General features: G+C 41.1%; 2 protein-coding genes across 3 annotated transcripts in view; one reads left to right on the top strand and one right to left on the bottom strand.

Annotated features, from left to right (window-relative positions):
* The window catches only part of phkb (phosphorylase kinase, beta), a 73,190-nt gene extending 60,155 nt beyond the window's left edge, over window positions 1-13,035 (bottom strand). The window contains exons 1-4 of one of the 2 annotated variants that reach the window (XM_076155585.1): window positions 12,944-13,035; window positions 11,941-12,038; window positions 10,139-10,225; window positions 2,637-2,775 (exon numbers count right to left, since the gene is read on the bottom strand). In XM_076155585.1, coding sequence (XP_076011700.1) covers window positions 2,637-2,775; window positions 10,139-10,225; window positions 11,941-11,989 — 275 coding nt within the window. In that variant the 5' untranslated portion in view covers window positions 11,990-12,038; window positions 12,944-13,035. The remainder of the gene's footprint in view (window positions 1-2,636; window positions 2,776-10,138; window positions 10,226-11,940; window positions 12,039-12,943) is intronic. The other variant, XM_076155584.1, reaches the window with a different exon arrangement.
* A 423-nt stretch (window positions 13,036-13,458) lies between these two features.
* itfg1 (integrin alpha FG-GAP repeat containing 1) overlaps window positions 13,459-27,446 on the top strand; it is a 104,385-nt gene continuing 90,397 nt past the window's right edge. Inside the window, exons 1-6 of the mRNA XM_076155958.1 lie at window positions 13,459-13,874; window positions 14,104-14,188; window positions 14,429-14,562; window positions 15,251-15,308; window positions 15,449-15,526; window positions 15,659-15,753. Of these exons, the coding sequence (XP_076012073.1) occupies window positions 13,697-13,874; window positions 14,104-14,188; window positions 14,429-14,562; window positions 15,251-15,308; window positions 15,449-15,526; window positions 15,659-15,753 (628 nt within the window). The 5' untranslated portion in view covers window positions 13,459-13,696. The remainder of the gene's footprint in view (window positions 13,875-14,103; window positions 14,189-14,428; window positions 14,563-15,250; window positions 15,309-15,448; window positions 15,527-15,658; window positions 15,754-27,446) is intronic.

Genomic DNA, 27,446 nt, shown 5'->3' on the forward strand with positions numbered 1-27,446 from the left:
AAATGAATTGTTTGCCGTTTTCTTTTTGGCATTTTGCATTCCAGGTCAAATCAGTCAAACTAGTTTATCTATATAATTCTTTAAGGCAAAAACGAGTTGTGATGATTGCTTGGTGTTAGTGGGAATGCACAATAAAAGTCTATTAGTAAGTACTCACTTTCTGTTTGACCGCTGTTGCATTTATGTTAAACATCTAGTCAATATACAAAATTGTCTACAAACTGTCATCAAATTAAATTAAATTTTGCAAAAGAAATGCGGTCGCTTAAAAGGTGCGCTAAAGCATTTATGCTTTGGAGTGGAAATCATTGTGCGATAAGCTTTACAAGTCAATCAATTATGGCCTTGGTAAGCACAGCAGGAGTCAGCACAGTCCTGGCAGGGCTGCTACATTCTAATTCACACGCCAAAGGTCATGCTAATAATGACTTTGGCTATTGACAGAGGAGATCCAAGCCGCCGAGGTGAAACGTGTTTAAATTTCACCGCAACTTGATGCATTAATCATGCTGTCTCTCCGACGTGACCCTCCACATCAAACCTAATCGCAGGCAGAGGATAGATACAGCAGGCGGCTTTTCATCTACCATCAAAGTCCCGATTCAAAGCACTTCACAGGGCATTCATTACCAGACCGCAACAAAACGTAATGATTAAAAACCCAAGACATCAACTCAACTACAACGATCTAACATTGCAATACACAGAGGACAGCGCTACGCTGGCCACGTGCCGCGGAACCAAACGCTGTTCTTTCAACCTTATTACACAATGAAAATGGCTGCCAGGAAGATTAGACAAGCACATTGAAAATATGGAAAATTCATCCTCGTGTTGGGAAGACTTCCTGTGACTGACACCAGTAAAATTCAGTTGTGGAACCCCAGATCCCAAAAATAACAATGACGGGACTAAACTAGTGGATGAATCTCTTCCGAAAATAGCAGATTTCTGGCAAATCTAACTGCCACTCTACTCGACGAGTTGCGCACACACACACACACACACACATATACACACACACACACACACACACACATACATACACACACACAGCAGCTGGGCGTGAAGTAAGTAATGACACTAGCCAAGCCTGTCAGATGAGAATCATCTTAATTAAATCCCAGTGACAATTCTAATAGAAGGCAGCCATGACTGATGACTGGGATCTGCCGCTGGTCACATCACTGCAGCACACTATTTTTATCCTGCCTACCCCTTCCACTCTCACTTCCCCCAACTAACTTTTTGTCCCTCTCTTCAACCTTTCCATCCCTCCTCCGTTTCTTCGCCTGCACCCTCTTATCTTCCCGCTGCCTTGATCTCGCCCTCCGCCCACATCCATCTCTACCTCTTTGCTGCCCTCTCCCTTGTATATGCCTCCTTCAGACTCGACCTCCCCCCCGCTCAGTCGGTCTCCATCATCCCAATCCTCCCCACTGTCTGTCTCTACATCTCTCACTCCATCCTTTCCCCTTTCTCTCCCTCTGCCCTATTATAAACTCATTTCTTGAAAGTGCTCTCTTCCCCAGGAACAAATCAATGACGAATGCAGGCATAGAGAGTCACGACATTTAAAGGAAAGAGTCTGCGGCCTTTAGAGTATTTGGAAATTCTCAGTATGCTCCTTCTACCAATTGGGTTTGTATTTAAGAAGCACGGTCTTCAAAGCACAGAGGCAGATTAAAGATCCGGGCCAGTAAGTATGGAATGGAACACAGTGGAACAAAACCATAAGTCACAGAGGAAGCGAAAGGGAGGAGCAGGGAGCTGTGGAAGACCGTAAAGCAATGTAATTGGGGTTGCTTGGTTTGTTTTGCACATAATTCTCTATAAATACAGTACAAGTTATCTATCCATCCATCTTAGTGTTCCCTTTACATCTCTTCTGCAGCGCTTACAATGAAATGTTACAGTGAACCTCCCATAACTGTGCCAACCATTGGACCCATTATACTCTAAAGGACATCTTTCCAACATGATTGAACTCTGCCCTGTCTGCCCTTGAGCTTTTTGTGTGATATTCATAATTTACTTGCATGTTTCAGTGTAAAGTCATGAAATATCTCCTATGCAGCAGCGCAGGAACATTCTCACGCAAGAACATTTGACTCAAGGTGACGGCGGTTATGTGCCAAACCTTCAATCCAGCACTACACACTAACAAACCGGTTTGATATGTGATGTGTGTGCAGTTTAGTGACATCACATGTTGCGATTTGACTTTAAAACCATCTCTTGCTTGCTGCTTCTTTAGACTAATGACACCAGGTGAAGGAAAATGATCCCTCACAGCTTCAGGAGAAAAACACATATGGGAGATATTTCATTTATTAAGCAGTCAAGACGAAGAATAGGGAAAACTCTAGCCAAGAAGGTAAACATCCCATCCTACAAGTAATAACACAAATGGAGTGCATATGAGTACCAAGTACATAATTGTATGCATCCATAACATCTGCAACTCTGTGCATCTGCATCACATTTCTCTGTATTCTGGGGTTATATAGGGGTTACAAATTCAATTCTCATGGCAGCTCATTTCTGTCTGAAATTGGATTCTGAGCGCTACGGCGACATGCATAAGAATTAAAGTTACATCCAGTCTTGTGTAGCAGAGCGTGTCATATACACACCTGTAGGCCAGAGCCAGGGCCCAGGCACCGGCAGCACAGTACAGGGAGTCCCGGACTTTGGCCTCCTTGCAAGTAGAGCATGTCTTTACTGGGAAGAGGCCGGTGGTTGGACTCTGGTAGTTCAGAATGGTGGTCTTTACTGCAAAAAGTGAGCAAGAGAGAGAGAGAGAGAGAGAGTGAGAACAAGAGGGAATTTAACTTCAAAAGAGGCATAGGTGCTAAAATATTTACTGCAATTCATCCGTCTGAAAGGCAGAAGAATGAGAAAATTGAGTTGGTTGTAATTGCTTGAAATAGAAAATGTGTCTTTTCTTTCTAATACTGCTTATGGTACCTATTATACAATGAGCTGCAGATGTTTCAGAATGAATTTTGCTCTTGAATCTATATATGAATGTTCAAATCATTATTGATGATGTTCTTTCATACAATGGATGTAGAATTCAGTAATTTAACATTTGAGAACAAGTGAAAAACAAAAAATAGAAACATGTTAACATAGAAAACTAGAGTGATCTCTATGTGAGATCAAAGCAAAGTTAGAACTCTGATTCAAAGCTAACTGATACTGATGTAAAATGCCCCCCATTATGTTTTAGTGAAGATTAACAGCAATTTAGCAACAATTGTCATAAAAAGCTGCATCTCCAGACATTCCAGGTATAAAGGAACACACCAGGCTGATCCATTATACTGCAAGAAGCCTAACAATTCCTAAATAACACCCAAAAAATATGAATACCTCTATAGCTACTACGACGACGACGAAGACGGCAGCTGTTTTAGAAAGCATTCACATTTGCTTGCCTACACCCACGCAGCACATGACCTCTGTTTGCCCATTTCCATGATTACGCTCCTACACAGCACTCTCTCATGCAATGTTCTTCCTCTCACCTACACCAATGCCTTCCCTAGGAATTCTGAATCAGTTTTTAGATGTGTGTGTGCGTGTCCGAGCCGCAATACAGCTATTCTCACAATTAGTTTTGTACTTTTTCATCTCTGGTAGGTTTTTTTTTCAGACCGTGTGCATTTATCAAGTGTGAATTTTCACCATGTCCTTCAGCAGCGTCAGGACTAGATTCTGTGTACTCAGGATGTGCAGCTCTTGTCTCTGCATCATCCATTTATTAAGTTAATCATGCATAAGTTCAAGATTCAATATTCACTTTCACAATTAAGGTCAGTTAAATCAAAGGGAATTCAATCAAACACAGTCAGAACTCTTTTGAAATAACTTTGACAACAAGCTTTCAAGTATTGCATGGTCTATTCTGCACTTTTTCCGATTCTGCTCAATTTAATTGATTCAAGGAGGGCACAAACAGAGTTATACAAGAGACCTTGCAACAGACCCAATGTCAGCAAGTGCCCACTGTCCTGAAGTATTCTCGGTGGGAGGAAAAAATATTCTTCATTCAAAACAACAACAACGCACAAATACATAACATACATTACCTCTCTGTACCCAGGCTCTCTCAGTGTTTGACTAGCAACCAAAGAGGAAATGAAAAAATCACCTGTAGAAATGTCCTGTGATGAACTACATAACAACATTATTTAATCACACTCAGTATGCCATTTAAAAAAGTTATTAGGTAATTTTATTCAAATTGGCCTTTAGGCACGATTGCAAAATAAATTGAAATCACCACACCATACATAAAAGAAAACTATAAAAGGAAACATAAGTGGAATAAATGAGAAACTCAACAATCAAGGTCATTTCTTTGGAAAGCAGGGAGGCATTTTTCAGCTGGGGGCACGACTGTGGAAGTCTGGCTGCACTAAGTGGACAAGCTAAGACAAACTAAGATGGCTCGAGTTCAGGAAAGTTCATGCTCTGCATTACTTAATGAGGACACAACAACGGCTGAAACCTCTTAATAGGAAAAGACTGTAACACCCCAATAAGGTACGCTGAAATATTACGTACTCAAACAGCAGGCCTCCGGGTAAGTGATTTATCTGATTCTCACACACACACACACACACACACACACACACACACACACACACACACACACACACACACACACACACACACACACACACACACACATGTTCAAACACACACACGTGTTCAAACACACACACCCTCCTCCAGAGGTCCCCGCACTGATGACTGATCAGTCTGGAGGGATCTCTTCATTTTTCATCAGCAAATTATGCCGGTGCAAATGAAGGGGACATCCATTCTGCACTATCGTTTGTTATGGGGGGGAAAAATAAAGACAGGGTGAAAGATAGACAGAAATGAAGAGACAGAGATGGAGGACAGTGAGAGGAGGAGAAAAGTGTGTGGAAGAGCAAAAAAAGAGGATGCCTGTATGTGTCTGTGAATAAAATAAGTGGAGCTGAGAGACGAGGGGGGGGGGGATGTTATTGCTTAGTGTGTGTGTGTGTGCGTGTGCACTGGTCAATTGGAGGCGACAGAAATATTGGCAGAGAGATAAAGAGGTTACGGGGTGAATTAGTCAGAATATTTATAAACCTCTCAGGTAGTGCAGCTCTGAGGAGGAGGATAAAAAGCATGCACGCGCACACACGCACACGCACACGCACACGCACACACACGTTTATGAAGTTGTTATCGCAACATTGGCATCCCACTGACGTGGACTTTCTATCACCCTGATGTACTTCTTCTAGTAATTGGTCTCCACCAACTTCTCACTAATATATCTGGGTCTCCTGCTAGGATCCTGTCAGATTTGCAACTTTCCTCTCCAGCCACTTTGGGTCACTTTGTCCCTGAGTCATTAGTGCAGTACAGGGAGCATACAGTTGGCTTATCAGAGTTTGCTTGCCGGTTGGTTAAAACCATTGAGCATTAATCAGCAAAGCTAAATGATGAAATACAAACAATAAACCTCCATAGAGCTGCAGAGTTGGATGTTTCTTATATCCAACTCTGCAGAGAATTACTAAGATTCACAAATACCAGTTCATTCAGATTGACTCAACTGATTGGTCATGCTTCCTTATTATGACTCGAGTTGAGAGAGACGAACTCATTCAACCTCACATTCAAACAAATGGAGTTTTCAGTTCAACTAGCGTCTTTGTGATGCTGGACAGAAACTGGAGCATCTGGGTGGAAAACCCTTGACACACTGGAAGAACATATAAATGATGCAAAGAAGGCCCTCGCTGATTAAACCCCACCACCTTCTTGCAGTGAGCTAACATGGCACACTACAAAACATCAACCCCTCTATATATAACGACGATATCCAAAAGCCTGACAGTATCAAGGCTGATGAATCTCTCATAGTAAAGCTGATTTGCATAAACAATGTACAGTCTGAGCATGAGAATTAAATTCTCCCAGTGACAACTTTCTAAAACGAATGGCTCTGCTTGGCCTGCTGCAGGTGTCAGCGGAGTCATTTTGGAGCTGGATGATCCGGAGGCAGATGTAGAACTACTGCACTGAGCATGTAATCAACTCGCCAGGGAAGAAAAATAAGGTTCAGACTTGGGGGCCCGACTTAGTTCACCTGTAAGGTATCAGGAATCTATTACCCAATGTTTCATTTTCTCTGAAATGGTCTATTATTCATGCACCGCTCAAGTTACTGTAATTTATATTTATGAATCTCACATTTTAAAAAGATCTATCATCAGGCCTTATGTTACCTCAAAGAACTGGATCGATTCTATATCACTACTAAAGCCTGAGATGAAGTGACTCCTGGTGAGCATATACAGTCATATTCAGTCTGATGCAGTCGTATTCATCAGTTTTAGAAAATCCAGGTTTCATCTGCTACAGAATAATGACATGTAAAGCCACGGGAGTCGTCATTAGATGGAGAACATGAATGATGAGGTTGCTGAACGTTATTCGTTCTTAGACTGCAAGCCCGCAGAGCCGTTTCTCTGGATGCAAATCAACTGTTGTTGGGAGTTTTCTGCCTCGCCATCCATCAAGCTAATGTCCCACTAAATCAGCAGCTAATGTCTCAGACGCACACAGTCTGCTCTTCTACAATGGACCATTTCACTGCTCCGACAGGATGGAGAAAATGAGAGAAGATGATGAGCGAGACAAAAAACATGCAGAGAGATAAATGGAAAGAGGGGAAATAAGAGGTAGGGGAAAAACATGGAAAGCAGGGAAACTTTGGGTGCTCTGGGTAACAAAGGGAAGCGGGAAGGACGGATATTCATCACGTATCACAGCGTTAAAGATAAACTTCCTTTGATCCAAAGCCCTTTATAGAAGGTAGGATATTAGAAACACCTCTCAAACTCTTGTGAAATAAAATGCTTCCTCTCATTGCCTTGTTTCCATATATAGTCCGAGAGGACTAAATAGGTACAAAAAAGGTAGGTCAACTTGATTCATGGCAGCATTGAAGCTGGAAAGCTATATCACTTTTACTTTCTTTAAACTTTATATGTGTTTATGCTTCAGTGGAGAATTGAGTTGGATGAAAATATTATATGAAGTCTTATCAAAAATACCAAATAGACCAAATACCAAATAGATCTGACAAAAATAGTTTATTCCTCCATACTGAGTGAAATGGACCAACGATATTCTAAATCTATGACTGTATTGACGTTTGTTGACATTGGCTTTTTTCCACATTGTAGAGTCTTACTAGCAACGATTTCCTGCCTCAGAAGCAGACACAATGATGACTCTTCGATAAGGATTCATTTTAGTTTGACTCTTTCAGAACTGGCACATCAATAGCAAGCACACAAGCAACTAATTCGTAGTCAAGTCAATAAGACAAGCTTTTGAAACAAATGACAACAAACCTGATATTTGAAGAGATTATTTTGTTACTTATTGTTCTGTTTTGTGTTGTCAACATTAATAATGTCTGGTGAACTCTGCCAGTGTTCATAGTTTTTTGTGGAATGAAATGACTCATGAAGTTCTTGACTGAGAGAGAGCAGCCAAGATAATGGGAGATAAAGCAGAAATGCCCTCGGGGGACAGTATGGTGTTAAAAATTAAAAACAAAACAAAGAAAAAATGCATATTAGAAAAGTCGACGTTTCCGCAGCAAACTAATAATGAGGAACACAGGGGAAAAAAACTCCATTCATTTCTTAATCAGTAGGAGCCAGACGGCACAGTGCCTTCTGCCTGCAGTATTATCAGCAAAGCAGGCTGAGTCAATGGAGTGTGGCCACACTGCCACATAAACAAGAAAGCACAGAGGCGAAGGAAGAGGAGAGAGAGAATGATGGACTGTTCAACAATAGATGGAGGTAAACCTTCCTGCTGTTTTCTTTTCAATGTAAACCTAATAGTTCTTCCTTTTTTAGTGAGCCGAGGCGGCCTTTCAAGACAAAACAAAGCCAAAGACAAAGGAAGAAAGGAGGAAGAAAACATAACTGCTTTGATTTGTCATCATCACCCCAACCCCGACCGACCTTCATCCCTCTGCACTCCTTTACTTCATAAAACCAAAAGAGAGCAGATATTGGCAGGCAGCTCTGGGTGCCAGTGATAACAATGTTGGCTTTGTTCCCCCGCTAGAATTGGACAAGTGCTTCCAATTCGCCACCCAACACAACAATTAAACAGGGCCGACGCTCAATGCTGCATTTTGGGCATAGCGCGATCTGGCGGAGGCTTTATTCCTTAAACTACAGTTAATGCTGGAGGCGACTCTGCATCCGCTGATAGCAACAAATCAGTTCCGACTAAGAACGATACCTGTTGCCCACTAATCTCTGTTTATCGTCTTCTCTGGGGGCTAAAACACAAAGACCGACTTACAACCTAATGAATACCATAGAAAACATATCCTGAAAGAGCAGTTTGCAAACCACTCTATTGCACAGACTAACAGATGGGCATGCAAGGAACACCCGGCAACTGTCTTCATCAGGGCAGACCAATGGGGTGTGTAGTATCTGCCAAGAGTGTGTTCGTGTGAGAAAATGGTGGAACTACGACCAGAACAGATGCTTTTGCACAGCATACACAGACTGATTAATAATCCCTCACCCGACACTGAGGTCACACACAGTGTATGCTGCTCAAATTGAAGGAAGAAAAAACACAATTCACCTCAAATACAAACCCCCGGAAAGTGTTTTGTGCTTTATATAACAGCTGACGATTTGCAAATCCTAGTTATGAATTCTTGCCTGAGCTGAATTGTCACCCTTCGCAATAAATCAACATTTATGCCAGCATCAAAAAGCTTTCCGCAATAAAAAGGCGAACAGAGGTGAGTTGAGTAACACCTTGTGTTTTGTATGAGGAACATTTTTTGAGCTAAGAAATATGTGCTTACAGACTGTGTACTTTTAACCTCTTTAAACTTGAACAGGTCATTCTCGAGTTTTCTTTCGTTGTGTGTCCTATGCCTTCTTTAAAACCTGGTAAAATCCAAAAGTTTTCCAAAGAGACCATAAACAACTGGCTGAATTTTTGGTAAATGTGTATCAACATACAGTATAAATAAAGCATAAAGTGATGCACAATGGACCACAAATAAGAGGAAATGTATTACTGCCTTGAATGTAATGGGGAACTAAGTGGAGAGACAAAGACATACAGTCTTTCACAATAACCAGACTTGTTTTACATTAGACTTAAAACATTTTAAGCTCAACATTACTGCGACCAAATCACCTTTAGCTTCAAATGTGTGTGATTTATGCATGAGTTCACATCGCCTGCCTTGACTGGAGCAATGATGCACTAAAGGCTTGGAAAAACTGCACCAAAGTAAAAAAAAAAACAACAATTGTCAGTATGTGGGTAAGAACAACATTGAAGCCAATCCCAGCCTGTGTTCACAGCAGCCAAGGCAGAACTGCTCCTTGGGGATGTTGCCTTAAGCCTTATTACCATACAAGTGTAAAAGCCACAGACGGAGGAAAGATGGAACGCTGCTTTCTGCATACACTACTAAAATATAGCTACTTAATAGTGTGGAGTATTTTGGCTATCTATAATTTTCATATTAATGAGGATGATGATGATGATGATGAAATAATACCATTGTAATAATTACTTAAATGTTACAGTCATCAGTACAGCCTACTGCCAGTTTGTCTACACCCGTGATTGACGAGTCAAAATTCTGTATTTCATTGATTGTACAACTGCTTGGAATTGAACTCCAACCGGTGGTGTGCACTACTCAAGCACTCCCATCCTGTGCATTTATGGTAAAAGGTCAAGGCAAGCTGTGAGTGTAACCACTGATCCACCCCAGCAGTCTGTTCTCTTGGTTCACAGCACTACAGACCACAGCAAATACATTCCAGCCTTCACTGTTGCATAACAGTGAAGCGTATTTGGTAGATAATGTGTTGTAGAGATAATTTACAGAACCTGCTATTAATAACAGCCTTTTTATCAAACCCGGTCTTATGTAATTACTTTCACAAAAAGCTATTTGCAATGAGGGTTAAAAGCAGCTTCATTTGTTCCACGCTGCCTTGCATTGCATTAGACAACCCCAGTCCCATGATATTGGCAACAGGTGGATAGTGAGTGAAACTGCACTTACCAGCATTGTAATGGCGGTTCAGTTTCTCCCATAGAGGCTCGCCCTCACGCTGGAGATATGACAGCTTGAGAGGTTCATAAATGGACCCTAAGGATGGACACACATATGAGAGTTACACACTCATTTTACTTAAAAAATTGAAAATTGAATGTTAAAAGTTGGATTCCTATATTTAGTTCATTCAAAGAACAAGTGCATTCTGGACCTCGGGGACCTATCTAATTCAAAAACAGGGGCTGAGCTGGAACTCCATGTAGACATAGACTGGTGAGACGAAGTCATACGCAATCTATATTGTGTCTCGTCCTGTGCTCGTCTCGCCCTCATCCAGTTTAAGGTCGTACACAGGGTCCATTTTTCTAAATCCTGATTGGCCGAAATGTACACAGAAGTAGAAGACTAATGCAATAGATCAGGGGTCGGGAACCTTTTTAACTGGGTGAGCCAAAAAAGTGAAATATTTCTAAACGTATTTCCTTGCCAGCCATATGCGCTGCAATGAGTTGGTGTGTGTGTGTGTGTGTGTGGGGCTATGCCAGACCAGTGACTGAAAACCTGAACACCGAATTCTTTTTATTTTTCATTTTGTTTTAGATCCCAGGCAAGCTAGGATGGGGTTGTATGATTGCGGGGTTGTGTGACTGTGGGATTTCCTCTGTTTTTGTTTTTCTCATCTCTTTACCACAGACTATGATGCGATTTGTAGTGGCCTACATTGCTTTTTGACATCATCCTGTAGAAACTTATTGACCCTATGAGATCATGGCATCAACATCACTGATGTCAAGAACAAGTGGCCCTGTTCTCTCTCATCATGAATAAATAAAACCACACAAAGATCTCGTGTAAACGATGCTGAGGTTTATCTCATATTCAGAGATATGTTATTATGAAAAAATTCCCTCTACTTGTCCTGAAATGTCTTCAGATTTCTCAAAAAAAAAAATAACCAACAAATTTCCATCCTACAATGTAAGAAAATGTCTGCAGAGAGCACTCTTCTGATTTCCAATACAGATTTATATGTAGAGCAAAGAATATGAACTTGCCTCCATAACACACGCCTTTTGGGAAGTAGCATTTAGTCACTGCAAAATCCCAGTCACACAAAGGGTTTGGCACACAAAACAAATCTCAGGCCAGGCGCTCAAATCTAAACTCGTGTATTTGCTAACAATTTCTTGTGAGTTAAGAGAGAAAGAGTTTGAGGTGGGAAATCCCATCTGTTATATTTTTGCTATTTTCAGACACTTTTTTCTATTTAGTGAGATTTGCATTTTAATAGGTTCGACCCTGGGTCAATACCACAGGTAGTGGAAAATTCACATTGTTACTTAAATTAGCATAATTTCCATCAGCTTAAAAGTTGCTGAGGACAAAGTCAACCCATCGCTTTTTAAAGATAACACTTTAAAAGAGCACAGCGGTAGTCCAATATTCCAATTGTAATTTCTAACAGGAGAACAGACAAACCGGAGCTGTCTGTGTGTTGGCCCGGGTTTAAACAATCCCATGGCTAAATTCAATGACACTGGCAGTGGCAGACCTCTACATATAAATTACAGCAGGGTAGCTATGTAGCTGTAGATTTATTCTGAATCTGGAGTTTTAATTCTTAGTTCAGAGAAACAACAACTGCCTTTTCAAATATAGACAAAGCTTAAGGTACAGACTCATAATGCAAAAGCTGGCTGATGGGTATTCAGCCACTAAGACATATACACAGGTTCATACTCGAGGGTGCAGGGGGCCCATATGTGCAATTATCCTATGTTTTCCTGAGATTTCGTGCCTTTACTTACCGACTCTGTGAATTTTCCGCTGAGGCCGAGTAGCCACTGAGCTGGCCATTCTCAAAAGGTGAAATTAAGGCCAATCCTCTCTCAGCTAAATCACAAATCTATAGCAATTCATAGGAACGAGTTGGTAGCACAGGGTTAGATATTTGACATGCACAAATCAACAATGGTGGTAATTAAGAAAACATGCAATAATGATTGTATTTGCTTAGTAACATAATTTTTTGCATTCAGAGACATTGTGATGAAAGGATAAATGGTGAAACTACATGGAGAATTAGCAGACAACATCACTACATTACAGCCATACCTGAACGACTTACATTCGTTTGCAAAAGCTATAGTCTACTGCACCACTGTGTTAATGCTGCTTTGAATTGGAGGTACATATGACTGAACTGTGTGACTTATTCAAACCCCACTGAGTAATGAGAATGAGAATGAGAATGAGAGAGAGAGAGAGAGAGAGAGAGAGAGAGAGAGAGAGAGAGAGAGAGAGAGAGAGAGAGAGAGAGAGGGGAGAGAGAGAGAGAGAGCTATGACAGCACTTATTAGATGATTTAGGAGGGTATATCTTTAATTAAATATATATATTTTATCATTATATTATTAGTTGTGATATTGTAGTATTATTTTCAGTTATGACAAACTCATTTTGCACCAATTTGCCGTCACATTTGACTTTTCTACAGGCATCACTTTCCTGACAGTGTAGTAGTTGGGCCTCACAGGGCCTTGTGGGTATCACTCAAAGCCCATGCAGCACACACAACGTCCAGACAAGTGTGGCTGAAAGCAGACCTGAAGAGCACTTCTTAAAATAGCTCCATGTGATGCAGACTTACACCTCTGACCTTTCATGCTTGCACCCTCGATGCAATTAATGAACAGATGAGCTGAATATTTACCACATGTTTAATGTCTGTACACTCAAACTGTCTGACACAAGTACCTGCACGACCGAAACGGGCTGCTATACAATGGCATGCGAAAGAATATATCAGACCTGATCGTTGCGTTTTGGCTTTGAATTCCAGGAGTTTCAAGCCGACATCAGCCAAGCTCGCCATGTTTACAAACGGCACAAACTATGTTAAGTAAACTGTACTGTGAAAAATAACTTCCTGTCTTTTTGTCAAAATAAAACACTTAAGCGAGTCTCATAAACTTCCACCGTTACGAAGGACTGTTAAAAGCGTAAACGATATATTTAACCGGACATTCGTACAAGAAGTCATTATATATGTGTTCGTAGAAGTTCAGTCTTTGGGCCCTTTATTGGTCTGTGAGAGATTATAAACTGTAAAAGGACAACAGTAACCATAAAATGCAAAAATAATCAGATTTAACACCACAGTTACGATTAAGAATCAATAACATTTTTTGTAACATTTATTAGCCAATTTGTTAATATTCGCTTTCCCATGGTCAACGTGCACTTATTTTGAAGGAAAGCATTTTCCATTTCCACTTTTGTTCTCCGTGACACTGCTAAACTTGATTCAGCTGTCAAAGCTTACAAGGCAACACGACACTGGCGTAAATCCGGAAACACCAATGTCACATTTTTAGTAGATTTAAGTCGGTTAACTCTATCTTCATTTCAAAACAAACAACAGACGATACTGGATCTATATACTGGATCTGTATTCGGTCTCTACTGTAGGTTAATTAAATTTAAAACGCCATTCCACCCCACCGTAAAGCGGTGTGCCGTATTCCAGCTGATGTTGCTCTGAGGAGCTGTACTAGCAGAAGGATGTGGATGATAAATGTTAATATTTTGGCGTTTCTAATCATTTTTCTGGGACGGTATGGTACACTGGCACTTCAAGATGTCACAGTCGATCTGTTTGGCGCTGAAAACCATGGGACGGTGGCCGCTTTTGGGGATTTTAACTCGGATAAACAGACCGATATTTTCATTATCAGAGAACGTAAGACAGCATTTCCCTGTTTGTTTGAGTGTTATTATAATGAAACCCAATTTATTCACCGATACCAGTCGTTACTGTTGACTCGTTATTTAATGTTACCGTGATATGAATGAATACACTTTTAGCATAACAAGGCTGCGCCCATACTACGAGGTATATAGTCTTGTGATGCTAATGAGATATTTTGAATTAAACTATGAGCTTATTTGTTTATTTTTTACTGTTTCAGGGTCTGAACTGTTGATCTTCTTGGCTGACGTGAAAGCACCATACTTCAAGCCCAAAGTTCATATCGGATCAGATGTTCTGCCAAGGCGAGTTTATCACTTCCTGTTTTCGCCCCATTTGAAAATGATTTAATCAGCCCTTTATATTCACAGTTTCATCCCGTTTTCACGTGTTCATCTCATTTGAATCATTCTGTTACATGTCTCAGGATCACAGGATGGTTCTGTTTACTTTCTAGGAGGGGAATGTTGAGCTCCATAAAAGGAGGAGGAGCATCAGTTCTTCTTGCTCTCATGTAACTGTACCATCTGCTTGTCCTGTTTCAGAGACAGCATCATCACCAGCGTGGTTCCTGGGGACTACGATGGAGACTCTCAGATGGATGTTCTCCTCACTCTTCAGATCAAGTCTGACAAAACAACAGTTTTTATCTTCTGGGCAAAAAACAACCAGACTCTAGGTATTGTATAGTGGCAGCAGTGAATGAATGACTCATCAGGGCGGCCACTTAACTAGAGTATCATCGACCATCGACGCAGTCATTTGTCTTTGTATTTAGATGTTAATGTAGTTAAATGTCGTGCTTGGTTCATTCAATAAATGAATGGGCACTGAAAGTAGTCTATTTGTGCATTCCTGGCATTCCAAAAATCATAATTTCCTGTTATATTATTAAATGTAGAATGTTTTTATAATCTAAATTGTGATTCACAGTTTTGCCCGAATGTCACTGTGACACAATTCCGATGTATCTCCACGAATTAATCCAAAGAATCCTCAAGAATGTCACCAATGTTCCTGTTTGACTTCACAACATGATGAGATTCAATTTGCTGAACATGATCAAGAACTTCCATACATGAACCACACATCATGAACAGTATGTTGATATCAGAGGGTGGCACTTTGGTTTTGAGATATTATAGTTTCTCATATTGCCCTGCTGTATTAATTTATGATGTGATCACAGCAAACTATGATGTGGTCGATCGTAGCACCGCCCTTAAATAAACAGTATAAGGTTCAATTGTGATTTTATCTCACTATTAAAAGCAGGTATTGTGAAGAATGTTTGATATTGTGTTTATTTGTGTAGTCCTCAGTTATAGTGAGAGTAAATGCCTTTAAACTTGTCTCTTTCTCTGCAGACATGGATGATTTTCTGAGGCTGAACGAGACCTTTACAGATCAACCACTAGTGATGGAGTAAGTAATAGAAATAACAATGAAATGTACAAAGCTTTATTTTGTATGTTGTATATACCTTTAATTTACCTAGATTATGTAAATAACAGTTGACATTAGATTCAAGACACCACCTTAACAAAAACACTTCTTTCCTCCAGTTTTAATGGTGACATGATCCCAGACATTTTCGGAGTCACCACCCCACCATCTACAGTCGCCTGCTATTTCAAGTCACGGTAAGCAGGATGACACCATGTGGTCGCTTTAATTCTCACTTACAGTTTACCGTGTTTGTGTCGGATCTCTTGAGTTATATTCGATGATAGTATAGAATTCCACCACTGTATCCTTTGTTTTCTTCTGTTTAGGATCCCAAAGTGTGAAAATGCTCTCAACTCGTCTGTGAAAATGCGCATACCTCACTCCAATGCTTTCACGGACCTCAACAAGGACTTCACAGCTGGTGAGTCAGAGATGTTTCAAAGCAACGTTGTTGCTTTAGGAGGTTGTTTTGTCAACAGCATGTGGCCTTCAGGTGAAACCCTTTGGCCAAAAAAATCAATGTTTGGTGACCAAAACTGGTTTCTACAGTGTTTAGTTCTCTGTTTCCCACGGTTGGATTCAGGGATTCTGTACAAGGATTATTTTCAAAATTCCCACTCGAATCGTGAAGAAATTAAATCATTATCCCAAAATGCACTACTCTGTAAGGGCAGGATTAAATAGGAGGAATTATGTTTGTTGTGCTGCACAAGAACCCGTTTCTGAAATCTTAATAGGATTCTGAAAATGCTCTTTGTCAGTTCTGCACTTTGTTTTGCTGGAAGGCTGAATGGTCATGAAGTGAGTACACAGACCTTGGAAATACTCTTTGAGCCATTCAGACAGGAAGCATCATACTTATTGTCAAGACCTCATCATACTTACCTTAGTCCAAGCTGGGCCTAACTTTGTCCTAGTGCCTAGCAGATGCCTGTCGTCAGAGGATGCTGCAGGCATTTTATACCGCACTGGTATACGTTTTTTTTTTTTTTTATAGCCCAATTTGTCCCGTATACAATGTTCTTCCATTATATATAGATTAAATAGCTTTTTGCGCTCATATTGTTGAAAAGTGTACTGTAAATACACATTACTGCAAGATGTTAGTCTGATTTCTGTTTGCCTGTTAGACTTTTTGGCTTGCTTGTGAGGTGGTAAAAAGGTTTTTTTTGCATTTGTCAGAGGTGGCGCTTGGTTCAAAATGTGAACGGAGGCAATAATGCTGGTAAATGGTGTTTTGATAGTGTGTCTATTTGTCTATATCTGCAGCCTGTTTGGTTATGGGGAGTGCTCTATTATGGGGCCCTGCTAATCCAATTCCACCTGCACCACAGGTCTGCTACACGGCTGTGGCCTGTGAAATAACAACATAGTCACACACTCAGTGTGTCTTCAACCCACACTGTTCTCTTGTCATTGAATCATGAAAATAGAGCCCACAATGCGTACCAGGGAGTAATGTTTTGTACCTTATTCCTTTGTTGGCTTTATTGGCTTTTCACAAGATAGATCAATAAATATTATAGATGTTTTCAGGTAGAGACGGGTAAAAGATAAGACACTGTGATGTCAGTAAGAGACCAAGGAATGAAATGGTTGAAGCAGTACTGAAAAGATGAATCCGTTGGGATATTAGCACCTTGGGAGATAGAAAATGAGGCTAATTTTGCATGTATAATTACATGATGCCCTTTTTAAATTAAAGGGGAATGTTCCCCTAAGGACCATCGTCCCCATGGCCAAACCACTACTTCCAAGCCCATAGCCCCCCCCCCCTCACCCCCCCAAAAAAGCAACACCAGAGTCTTATACCATCTAACAGTCTTATAACATATTAGACCATCCTAAAAAAGATGGTTTCCTTGTAACCTTTTTCTCTATACCTATATTTTCTTTCTGAAACAGTCTCACTTCTCTGAACCTGAACTGCACACATATTCACAGACATTTCACGCTGTCGCAACACTAGCATCAGTTTGAAAAGAAGGAAGTCGCACACCTCTGGAGGGATGTTGTGAGAAAGTGAGCACACATTTAACCCCTGAAACACACCGAGCGTTATATAAGTAATGGCGTCGGTGTGAGTGGGCTGCTTTTAACCTGACCCAGTTGCTTTTTGTTCCACCGTGTCAAGAACATACAGTCATCCATTTCTATCCAGATGAATGCTGACCTCCATTTCCACTGCCATCTTCGCTGACTATCGTAACACTGGAATAAATACGTTGCCTTTTGAAGTTTACTCCACAAAGCTGCCCCTGAGGAAAGTGCATGTGGCGAAAAAAGAGACCAAAACATGTATTTAAGGCCACCAATTTTCAAGTTCACTAAGAGAGAAAGGAATTCCCATTTTCTGCACCAGTGAATTCAGAAATCGCCCCGTTCTTGTTTTACAGCATTGCGCTCCTGTCCTCCTGCCCACCAAATGCAACGCTGTCACTTAGACTTATGGGAGGTCTTAAGGGATTTTCTCATAAATTAATCCTCCTGTTTAAGGTAATCAGAGAGGATTTAGTTGTGTCATACTCACTGCAGATATGCTTTTGTGTTGCGTGGTTTGAGCATTCCTAGGGCTATTACAATTTAAACAGCAGATTTTAAATCATATTTAATCTGTTAAGGGATTAGGAATATGTCAATAAACTTGATTCACACTTTTTTCATCCACTATATTCATCTGGTAGGATAGGTTCTCAAATAGCTTATCTGATAGTTGTATTTTTTATATTTTGCTTGTGTTTGAATAGAAACTGGATTACGTTGTGCATCATTTGTTGTACAGTACATCATGTCATCAGTCAGTTTGATGGCCAGCGGTCTGCTTGCCTGTCAAATTTCCACCCTGCTTTTCAATCCCCATATAAGTTGTAAAGATCTCATGAAAGATGGATGTTTTCCCTCTTGTAGGACTGAGAGCTTTCGCCAAGCAGGTTTAGCCAGAACGTTTAATATTTCAGAAGCTATTACAAAAAATTACAGCCATCAACGAGCGGGACTAGGTCAGATTCCAAAGACTCAAATCCTAAATCAATCACTGCATGATGTGGCATAACAATTTACAATTATCTGCCTAAAGAATTCCCCAAACCACTTACTTTTTCATTTTGATCACCTCTCCATCCCTTTCAAAACCTCCAAAGTCATCTTCCACACTGCCTTGCGGTGACAATGTGTTTTCGGAAATCATGTGTTATTCTCTTGCTAATAAACGTGTGCATGCTCACACTAGGCCAGTGATCATTTAAGCTTTCCTAAGTGCATTCAGCTGCACTCAGATTGCTGTGGATGTGAATGTAGAAGAAAAGAAACTCTCTACATCTGCTGGATGTCAGCCTCTTTGGGGAGAGATGCAGATGGAGGGATTGAGCGAGAAGTAGGCAGTCTGAGAGGTTTTTGGATGAATGCATGAATGGATTGAAAGTAAAAGATGAATGGCAGAGGAAGGGCGGGAGAAGGATGAGCCAGGCACTGGATGGGTTTTTAGTGTGGCTCAGTGTCTCTTATGACCACCTGCTCCTCTAAGCGGCACCGGCTGGAGCGCCGCAGTATGTCTTAAGCGGCAGGGGACCGCTAAGGTTCGAGATTTGAAGGCAATCTGGGGCAGATCTGCTCACTAGCCAGTTTAAGATGCATCCCAGTTGGCAGCCTATCATTATGTGGCTTTTATGACATATAACTGCAATTCATCTCCCACCACTCTTATCAAGTTTTTTGTATTTTATATACCGTCGCATCAGAGTAGGGCTGGAAAACCTCACCTGTGTTAACTCCAGATGTAAGACGCTTATATGTGTGACTCTCTAATAGAGCTCACTGTTGGTTAGATACAGAGAGAATCATAGCACTCAAGTTGTCACATGCATAGATAGCATAGAACATATTGAATTATGTAAATAAGTAAATTCAGTCTTTTATTGCATCGCATCCTCGCAAACACTTCTAAGCCACAGATATCAACTGAGGAAGTGTCTCATGATACTTGTCACATCTGTTTCATGTGAAATCCATCTATGGGAGAGAGTTTGTTAAAGTACGCTTGAATGGAAAAAAAACAAGTTGAACTTAAAACAAAGAAAAGTGTTGAGTGATGAGTTATCGCGAAGACTTCTCGTCAAATTCACTTAAGGGGCTCTGTTAATCACAGTCTTTGATCAATTTGAATCAAACAAGTCAAAGGACCATATTGTTATCATTCCAAACAAACATATGTGTCTTCCTGCATGTACCTGCATTGAAGAATACACAAATCTGACCTGTGCAGGGAGTGAAGACCTCCATTTTGAAATATTAAGCATACAAATCCTGAGAATACCAGTGAATTGAAATTGGTCTTTAAGCCTGGCTTCCCATATTGAGTGCCCTCTCTCTCTGTTTCATTAGTTTGGTCCGAGGAGGATGAGGGGGTGTATCAGGGCCGTGTCGTGACTCCAATCTCAGTTCAGTGTCATAGCTGTAAACAGTTCCATGGCAGTGTACTGGCTGACCTCACCGCGTCAGCACTGCCAGTGAAAAAGTCTGGAATTGTTTCCTGGCCGGTGTCAAGGCCTCATTTAGCCTGCTTATTGGACTGGCCAGCCAACTAAGCTCGCAGCTACATACTGCATATGGGTCATAATTTCTTCTCTTCCTGTCTTCCATCCTCCAGCCAGTGTCTCAAGCAGCATCGTGTTGTTTTCACCGGCCTTTGTTTGCCAGACATTGTGTCCTTTGCTCATAAGACACACCTTTAAAGTTTTCAAAGATTTTCTTCCACTTATTCTGTGACATTTCTGCCTCAGTCAATAACCTCTTTACAAAGCGAATGCCAGGAAAGAAAGGAGAAAAACATTGGGTAAACCTTGCCAAAGATTAGAACTGGATGTAACCTTCACCTGACCACATGGATCCATTGAGACTTTCCCTCTCCATCACTTCGTCACACACTACTTTTCCCCAGCTTGTCACATTCAGTTCACGCTTATGGCACCATGTTTGCATTAAAAGTACATATATTATTATTTTTCTTCCAGCAAAGTGAATAGGCCTTGTAGATTTCATTGTACTTGTTCAATTGTTTTGGTCTTTATTTCGGTGCTGGTTGCTCTTTATTACAATAACATTTAATTAGTACTAAAAGCTGTTGTGGGACAGCCATTCGGTTAATTTCTGTGCAATGTGTCAATGGCTGACACTGGTGGGCACTTGAAAAGCCCTCAAAGCGTCTGTGGTTCATCACTGTCAGTTGAAGATGGGAAATTCCTTCATCGCATGAACGGATGACACTATGAATAGGCAGCCCTGTTAGATCTCTCTCTCCATTCCAGTATCATGCAAACCCAAAAGGCCATATCCCAGCATATCAAGTCAGAAAGCACCAGGAGGCAGAAGGCTATGATATGAACTTGCTCTGAGATTAAGGTAATAATTGCACTCTAATTATAGATGCCATTTTGAGCTAAAACATCCACAAAGACAGCAATGCTGGTATGAGGCTCCATCGCTAGGCAACAACATGGTAATGCTCTGTGCAGCATCCAATTAAAGCAGCTCTGTGTCAAAGTGGTTTGTTGATTGTCTGACTAATAATGTGGTGGTGAGGGAAAGGGGACACATTTGCCACCTAACAAGGGAGGTGAAGAAGAATTGATCATGAAGGGCATTTTTAATGAGCGTTCTGATAATCAAGGCTGTGAAAATACAAAAAGACAACAAAGATGATCCCTGAAGAATGCTGTTACTACTTCTACTACTACTACACTTCTAATAATACAAATAATAACAATGTGTATACATGTGTATAATTATTATACTGCTAATGATCTGGTCTGGACTCCATTTTGAACAGCTAAAAGAAAACCAGTAAACTACATTAAGATGCATTTAAGTCATGTATATATTTGAATTTATGTTGGTCAGCCTCATAACCTCGCAGGCTAAAATGCACACTGTAAACTTGTGTTCTCTTTGTTGCAGAGCTTTATTTCAGTTAAACAACAACAGCAACAATACAATAGAATATTACAACAAATAAAAACATACAAAATTGTAAATACAACAGCTCAAGCCTCAGAGCAATGGGTGATGACATTTAGCATCATGTCGCACCTCAAATCTCATCTCCAACTCTACTTCCCCAGTGTCTAAGTAAACAATAATTAATACAAACATACCTCAAACGCGGTCATTCTGCATGAATTTGTACCATGCCATTGAGCAATATGACAAACACCAGGCTGTGGCACGTTTAATCCACAGCACCGTTAGAAAAGAACCCACAATCTCCACCTTCTTACTGTACCGTTCACAGTGACTGCTCAGGCTTCTGTGCTGTAGTTAGTCAGCCTACAGACTGAGTCGGAAATTTCCCATTCTGCTGCACTGAGGCTCTTGGTTTAATCCTGCTGTCATCTCGCTGAAGAAATTGGCCGCTATGGTAATGGCAGCAGCAGTATTGTGTTTTCATCTGTATTTGGGTGATTAAATGGGACATCAGTCTTGGACTCTACTGCGGTAAATCACCACAGGACACACAGGCTGTTTTCGGTCGTGTATCTTTAAAGGCCTCTCCTAACAGTGAAACAGAGACGCTAGCTCAGCGCTTGTTCTTTGCGGGTACGTCTAATGAGGTCTGTTACATGTTGACATACATGTAATAAAGGATTTATCCATAAATTCAGGGCAGAGCCAATGGGTTTGTCTTACTGGATATGAATTTGGCATGCATTTCTGTTTAGCAACTTAACATGTTTGGGGCTTACTCCTTACTATATTATACAAAATTTAAGATAAACCTTTAAAAGGCACATTTTCTGCCAAATTTGAGCTGGATTACTTTTGTTCTAACTAAGAACTAACTTTACATTAAGCTCTTCCTTTGTTCTGTTATAAATCTGGGCTTAATTTGAATTATTTTAATCAATGCAATGCACATTCACTGTTGTTCTTCACATTCTAATTGCCTCGGAGTGAGCACACAGGTATGTTAGCTATGCTGAGTGTGATGCGCCAGCCCTTTGAGGTGTGTGGGGCTTTTTTGTACCCGCCGCCGCCGCCGGTGCAGCTAGAAACAAGCAAAATAGACCCAGTGTTTATTTTTGTAAGTACTTGTATTTTGCAGATAAATGAATAATAGGAATAAATGAGGCAGAGTATTATGCACAGCACTGTGACCGTAGCCTGAGGTGATTCCGTGTTTTGTCTCCAAATAAGTTCCATTATTTTGCTGCACAAAAATAAACAGAAACAGAAATAACTGGGAAATTCTAAACACTCATTTGAATCCCCTTTTGCAACTGCAAGCTTACAACTCTTGACTTTACGTCTCTCCTGCGTCACAAACGTCTCGATTTTATGACAAATTTGATGGAATTGACTGCTGCAATTAAAAAGGCAGCACAGCTTCCCCGCTAATTCAGCTGGTCAATCACATTTAAGACTAAATCTCAATTGTATAGTGCAGGAAACTGCCACTGCAATGGTCTTTTGTGGGTGGAAACTTTTGTTCCTGACAAAATGCCAAATTCGTAAACAAAGCTAAAGTCTTTCAATGATAAAAAAGGGACATGGATGTAAACAAAAGAAAGGAAAGAGAAACATTTAAACCAAACGTCCCTGTCTGGATTTAAACCAAGTATGTAGCTGTGTAATGGTTACTTAGCATCTTCAAGGAAACACGTTTTTTTTAACGCTTATACTTTAGAATGAATCCTCTCTCATTTTAATTAGTTTATGTAAATATACAAATACAAACATACTGGATATGGACACACTCCAGAGCTGGTGTACATATATATGCATACAAGCTCAGTTTTCGGTTTGTGGAATGAACTCGGCTATTTTTCTTACAGTGCTTCTGCAAGCAGTTATATTTACACACACACACACACACACACACACACACACACACACACACACACACACACACACACACACACACACACACACACACACACACACACACACACACACACACACACATTGAGAGTGGAACAGGATGTGTAGTGTGTATGCGAGGGGTTTTGCCTGTAATCCTCCCTATAGCTACTGCACCTACGTTGTTCCCTGTAATGGTTTTAGGAGATTATTTCTTCCGGGAATAGCATTGCTCCATTCTGCGGTGTTGCGTGGTGCTGTGTTTGTGAATGAGCCATTCTAATAGATCTCGGTGGAAGTCACACTGAGTGGAAGTGTGTAGTAGGGATACATATTGGCTTAGAAATGGATTTATTTTACAGAGCTTTTCACTTTGTACTTGGCCTGGATTCTGCATTGTAACTGAGTGTATGTATGTCTTGTGTTCAACAGTGGTGGGGATTTGGAACGGGAAGCTTTTCATGTTCACGTAACTGTGTGTGTTCACATATAACATCAAGGGTTGAGTGTAGATATTTGCATAAACCAATTGAGCTGTATTCACATTGACGCTCAGCAATTCATTTTTTTTATAGTGTTTACCAAGATAGGCACGTTGAGGCCTCTGAAAATAGGCTTTGAAAACAAATAGATCAAGAATGACATCATTCTGCTCCTGCGGCATCTTAATCAACATTGATTGTCATAATTCTCTGCACAAAAAAATGGCAGTGTCAAATATTGGTTCTGTGACGATTCGCTCTATCAAAAATCAAAGGTTGTTCTTCAGCATTACCTCCCTTTTCAACGAAATGGTAAATCGTCTCTGTGGGCTTTGGGTAAGTTTAGAAAAGCTTGTTTCACAGTCCACTGGCTCCTTGCGAGCGGAGGGACAGGTCCCACATATCAATGGAGGCCACCAGTGAAGATTTGGCTCATATCCCACACAATCCTCTCCTCCTACACTCCAAAAAGGATTCTGTGACATTGTGAACTTGGCTTTGTTATACATACATGTATATGCATTGTGTGTGTGTGTGTGTGTGTGTGTGTGTGTGTGTGTGTGTGTGTGTGTGTGTGTGTGTGTGTGTGTGTGTGTGTGTGTGTGTGTGTGTGTGTGTGTGTGTGTGTGTGTGTGTGTGACAAGAAAATAAGCAGCTATTACAGAATAAGGACAAAGAGATTGAGTTGCTAAAGTGCTTACTCTCCAGGAGGCCAGTTGATGCTGCAGAAACTCCATCATTGGAACATTTTAAGAGCTAAAGCAAAATGACCGTTAAAGGCTCAGGTCACAGCCTTGGAGGCAAAGGTCAAGACTCAGCAGGAGGTAAACAGAATACAATTAGTGTGCTTAATGTGCACTAAATATAAGTTGTTGTTATTAATGTCGCATGTTGCATTTGTTGTGTTGGTGTTTTTGTTTTTGCCCGCTACTGCAAATTCAATTACCTCCAGAGGGACAATAAAGGTCTGAACTGAACAGAAAGCCAAAGGAGTTCATGAACAATTTGCAAGCCCGGTGTACAGGCAATTCCTCCTTAGTGGATAAAACTCAACTCTCACATGTGAAGAAATGCAATGCTATTAGGAAGCATCACAACATACAAATCCTCAGTTGTGCAATCAGTACAGATTAAACACAACAGCGGGAGAATTTATTGGTCTGAGTTTTTGCATTGCACTCCAGACTAACCTTTTCTGTTCGCCAATCTTCGCTCTCTCTGTCTCTCTCTCTGTCTCTCTGTCTCTCTGTCTCTCTGTCTCTCTGTCTCTCTCTCTCTTCGCTACAAGTGAGGTAACACCCAAAAGTCTGGTGGAGGAAAGGATTTGTTTCACCGATGACGGCCGTGACATTTCCCTCAGAATGCCAAAGGCCCACCCTCCATCCAGCTGACTCATGGATCAGTCTGTGGTTTAAAAACAGAGGGAACAAATCGATACAAACAGACAGCAGCACACAGGGTTGACTGATCGGCTGCAGAATGGCTTATAGCGGGATTCTATACAAACATATCAGCACAGCCAAGCAAGTGCACACACCAACTTCTCCTTTTATTCATCTCATCTTGCTTCATCACTGTTTCATTCAAGCACTGTCTCTGTCGCTCTCTCTCTCTTACAGACACACACGCGTTCATACACATAGGCGCGCACACACACAAAACATTGTGGACATTTGTCCTCTAACCCCCATAAACAGAGCAATGAGATCAGTGAGCATGGTGCCCCTGATTGAGCCCATCTTCCAGAAACCCTGAGGGGCTACAGCACAAAGTTGTGTGTTTGTTTGTCTTTTGGTGCGCGTCTATATGTGTTGTTGTGCGTCCCTTTGACAGCCAAGGGGGATGGGAGTCACAGCTTATTTGCTGAGCAACAGCCTAACAAATAACCTGCTCAGTGGCATTAGAGAGTTAGAAGAAGAAGGTTTCTGTCCGTCTCTCACACTCATCTCATTTCTTCCTCACTGTGTTCCGCATGTTCCTCGGTCCTGGCAGCCTCACAGAGATTTCTTTTTCCGTTGCACTATAATCCTGTACCCATCCATGCATACTAGTGCACATGTAATGGCTTGTGATGATGGGTGACGGCTAACACACACAGCATGTTGGGCACTAATGCAGCAGCCTCTGTGCTGCTGTCGACTCCAATCCGCTCTGCAGCCTGTGAAAAAAATCCACTGCTGCTGCTCCTTCGAGGTGTCTTACAGGCATACCTGCACATTGGGTCAGGGTAGGGGACTGGTTGCTATAAGACACTAATGGAGCAGCCACACAGCCAGTGTCTCCTTTGCTTTAGGTGTTGTTGAGAATAAAACCACTGTTTTGTTGACCTCATGCAGCCCTTCAGGTAGTTTGAAGGTGGAGAGGGAGTTGAGACTGGAAGGGGAGAAGGGGGGTGAGAGGAATAGGAAGGAGGAGACTTTGGTCATTTGGAAGGAGACAAGGAGACTCAATGAGTGTATTTTTTGACACTATGTGTATGATATGTGAAGCATTGAGACATTTGGCGGCGTCTGCAGGGGTTTTTTCATCACTAATGCATAGCCAGCGTTAGCTCAAGACTACTTCAGCACTTGAGGTTGTACTGTACATGGGACTTGACCCTCAGAAATGCTTACTGCTCACTTGTGTCACCACGGCCCCTGCACAGTACGCTCCAGTGAGAGCAAGCAGGTGAATAGAAGCACAGAGGAGAAACAAGGATGAGGAAGGAGTTTACTTATGGAAGGAGAGAGGGATCATGTGGCCATCTGATGCTAATATACAGTACAGTGTATCCCTGGCACCATCCAGGACAGCCGAATCAATAATGTTGTCTTTTTCAACTAGGGGTCATGTCCCCTTTCATCTCTGCATTGGTCTTCGATACTTTTGCGGCTATATAACCATCAACAACATCACAACAACAACCATGACACTTGTAGGCACCTTAAAAACTCGCCGGCACTTTTAATGAGCAGCTAATAGGAAACATTTTGCTCAATGCTAAGGGACACATGGAGAAGATTGTGTATGGTATACTAAGTGTGTGTACTTTCATGTCTATTGCCGGGGCTGTGCAGAGGGACAGAGAGAGGGGGAGGGAGAGAGAGAGAGAGACGTCATGTCTGTGATATGGATATGAACAGCAGATGTGGATACAGTTAGCTTCACCTATCTGATCATTACTGGGCCGATCACACACAGACGCTCAAACTCATTCACACATTTGGGCAGTTTCCAATGGGCCTGACCTGCATGTAGTGTTTGGGCTTTAGGAGGAACGAAAATGTGTCCCAAGGGTTCAAAGAAGCCAGAGAGCAGCCGCGTGTGGAATCAGCCCAGCATAGTAATCCATAGTAATCAGACACACACACGAATACAAATAAAGACTCTACCAGTGCGGCTTTCTAGTGCCACACCAATGAATGGTGTGTGCCCCTGTCTAGTGGCAGGTGTGAGTGTAAGAAGGGATTGAACAGAGTAATTAGCCACTACTCCACACATCATATCGCTTCCTTTGTTCTCTTCTGCTCACTTCTATTTTAGAGAATGAACTCTCCTCTGCAATTCACTGCTGTTTTGTTCTCTGCTTATATTTTCATTGCGTGGAGAAGAGAACGGCAGTTTAGCAGAGAGGATCGGACCAACTTTGTGTCAGTTTTAAAAAAAATCTATTTCAAGCTAGTGGGTATTTTACTGAGAAAGTCCAAATGTTATGAGTGCCTGTTTCTCACACACTAAAACATAATTGAGATATACTTTGTAACCTGTAGAAACATACTTATATGGAAACAGCATTATA

Source organism: Genypterus blacodes, unplaced genomic scaffold, assembly GCF_046128005.1.
Source record: "Genypterus blacodes isolate CSIRO-AG114 ecotype Tasmania unplaced genomic scaffold, CSIRO-AGI_Gbla_v1 ptg000067l_1, whole genome shotgun sequence".
In the NCBI taxonomy this organism is placed as follows: domain Eukaryota; kingdom Metazoa; phylum Chordata; class Actinopteri; order Ophidiiformes; family Ophidiidae; genus Genypterus; species Genypterus blacodes.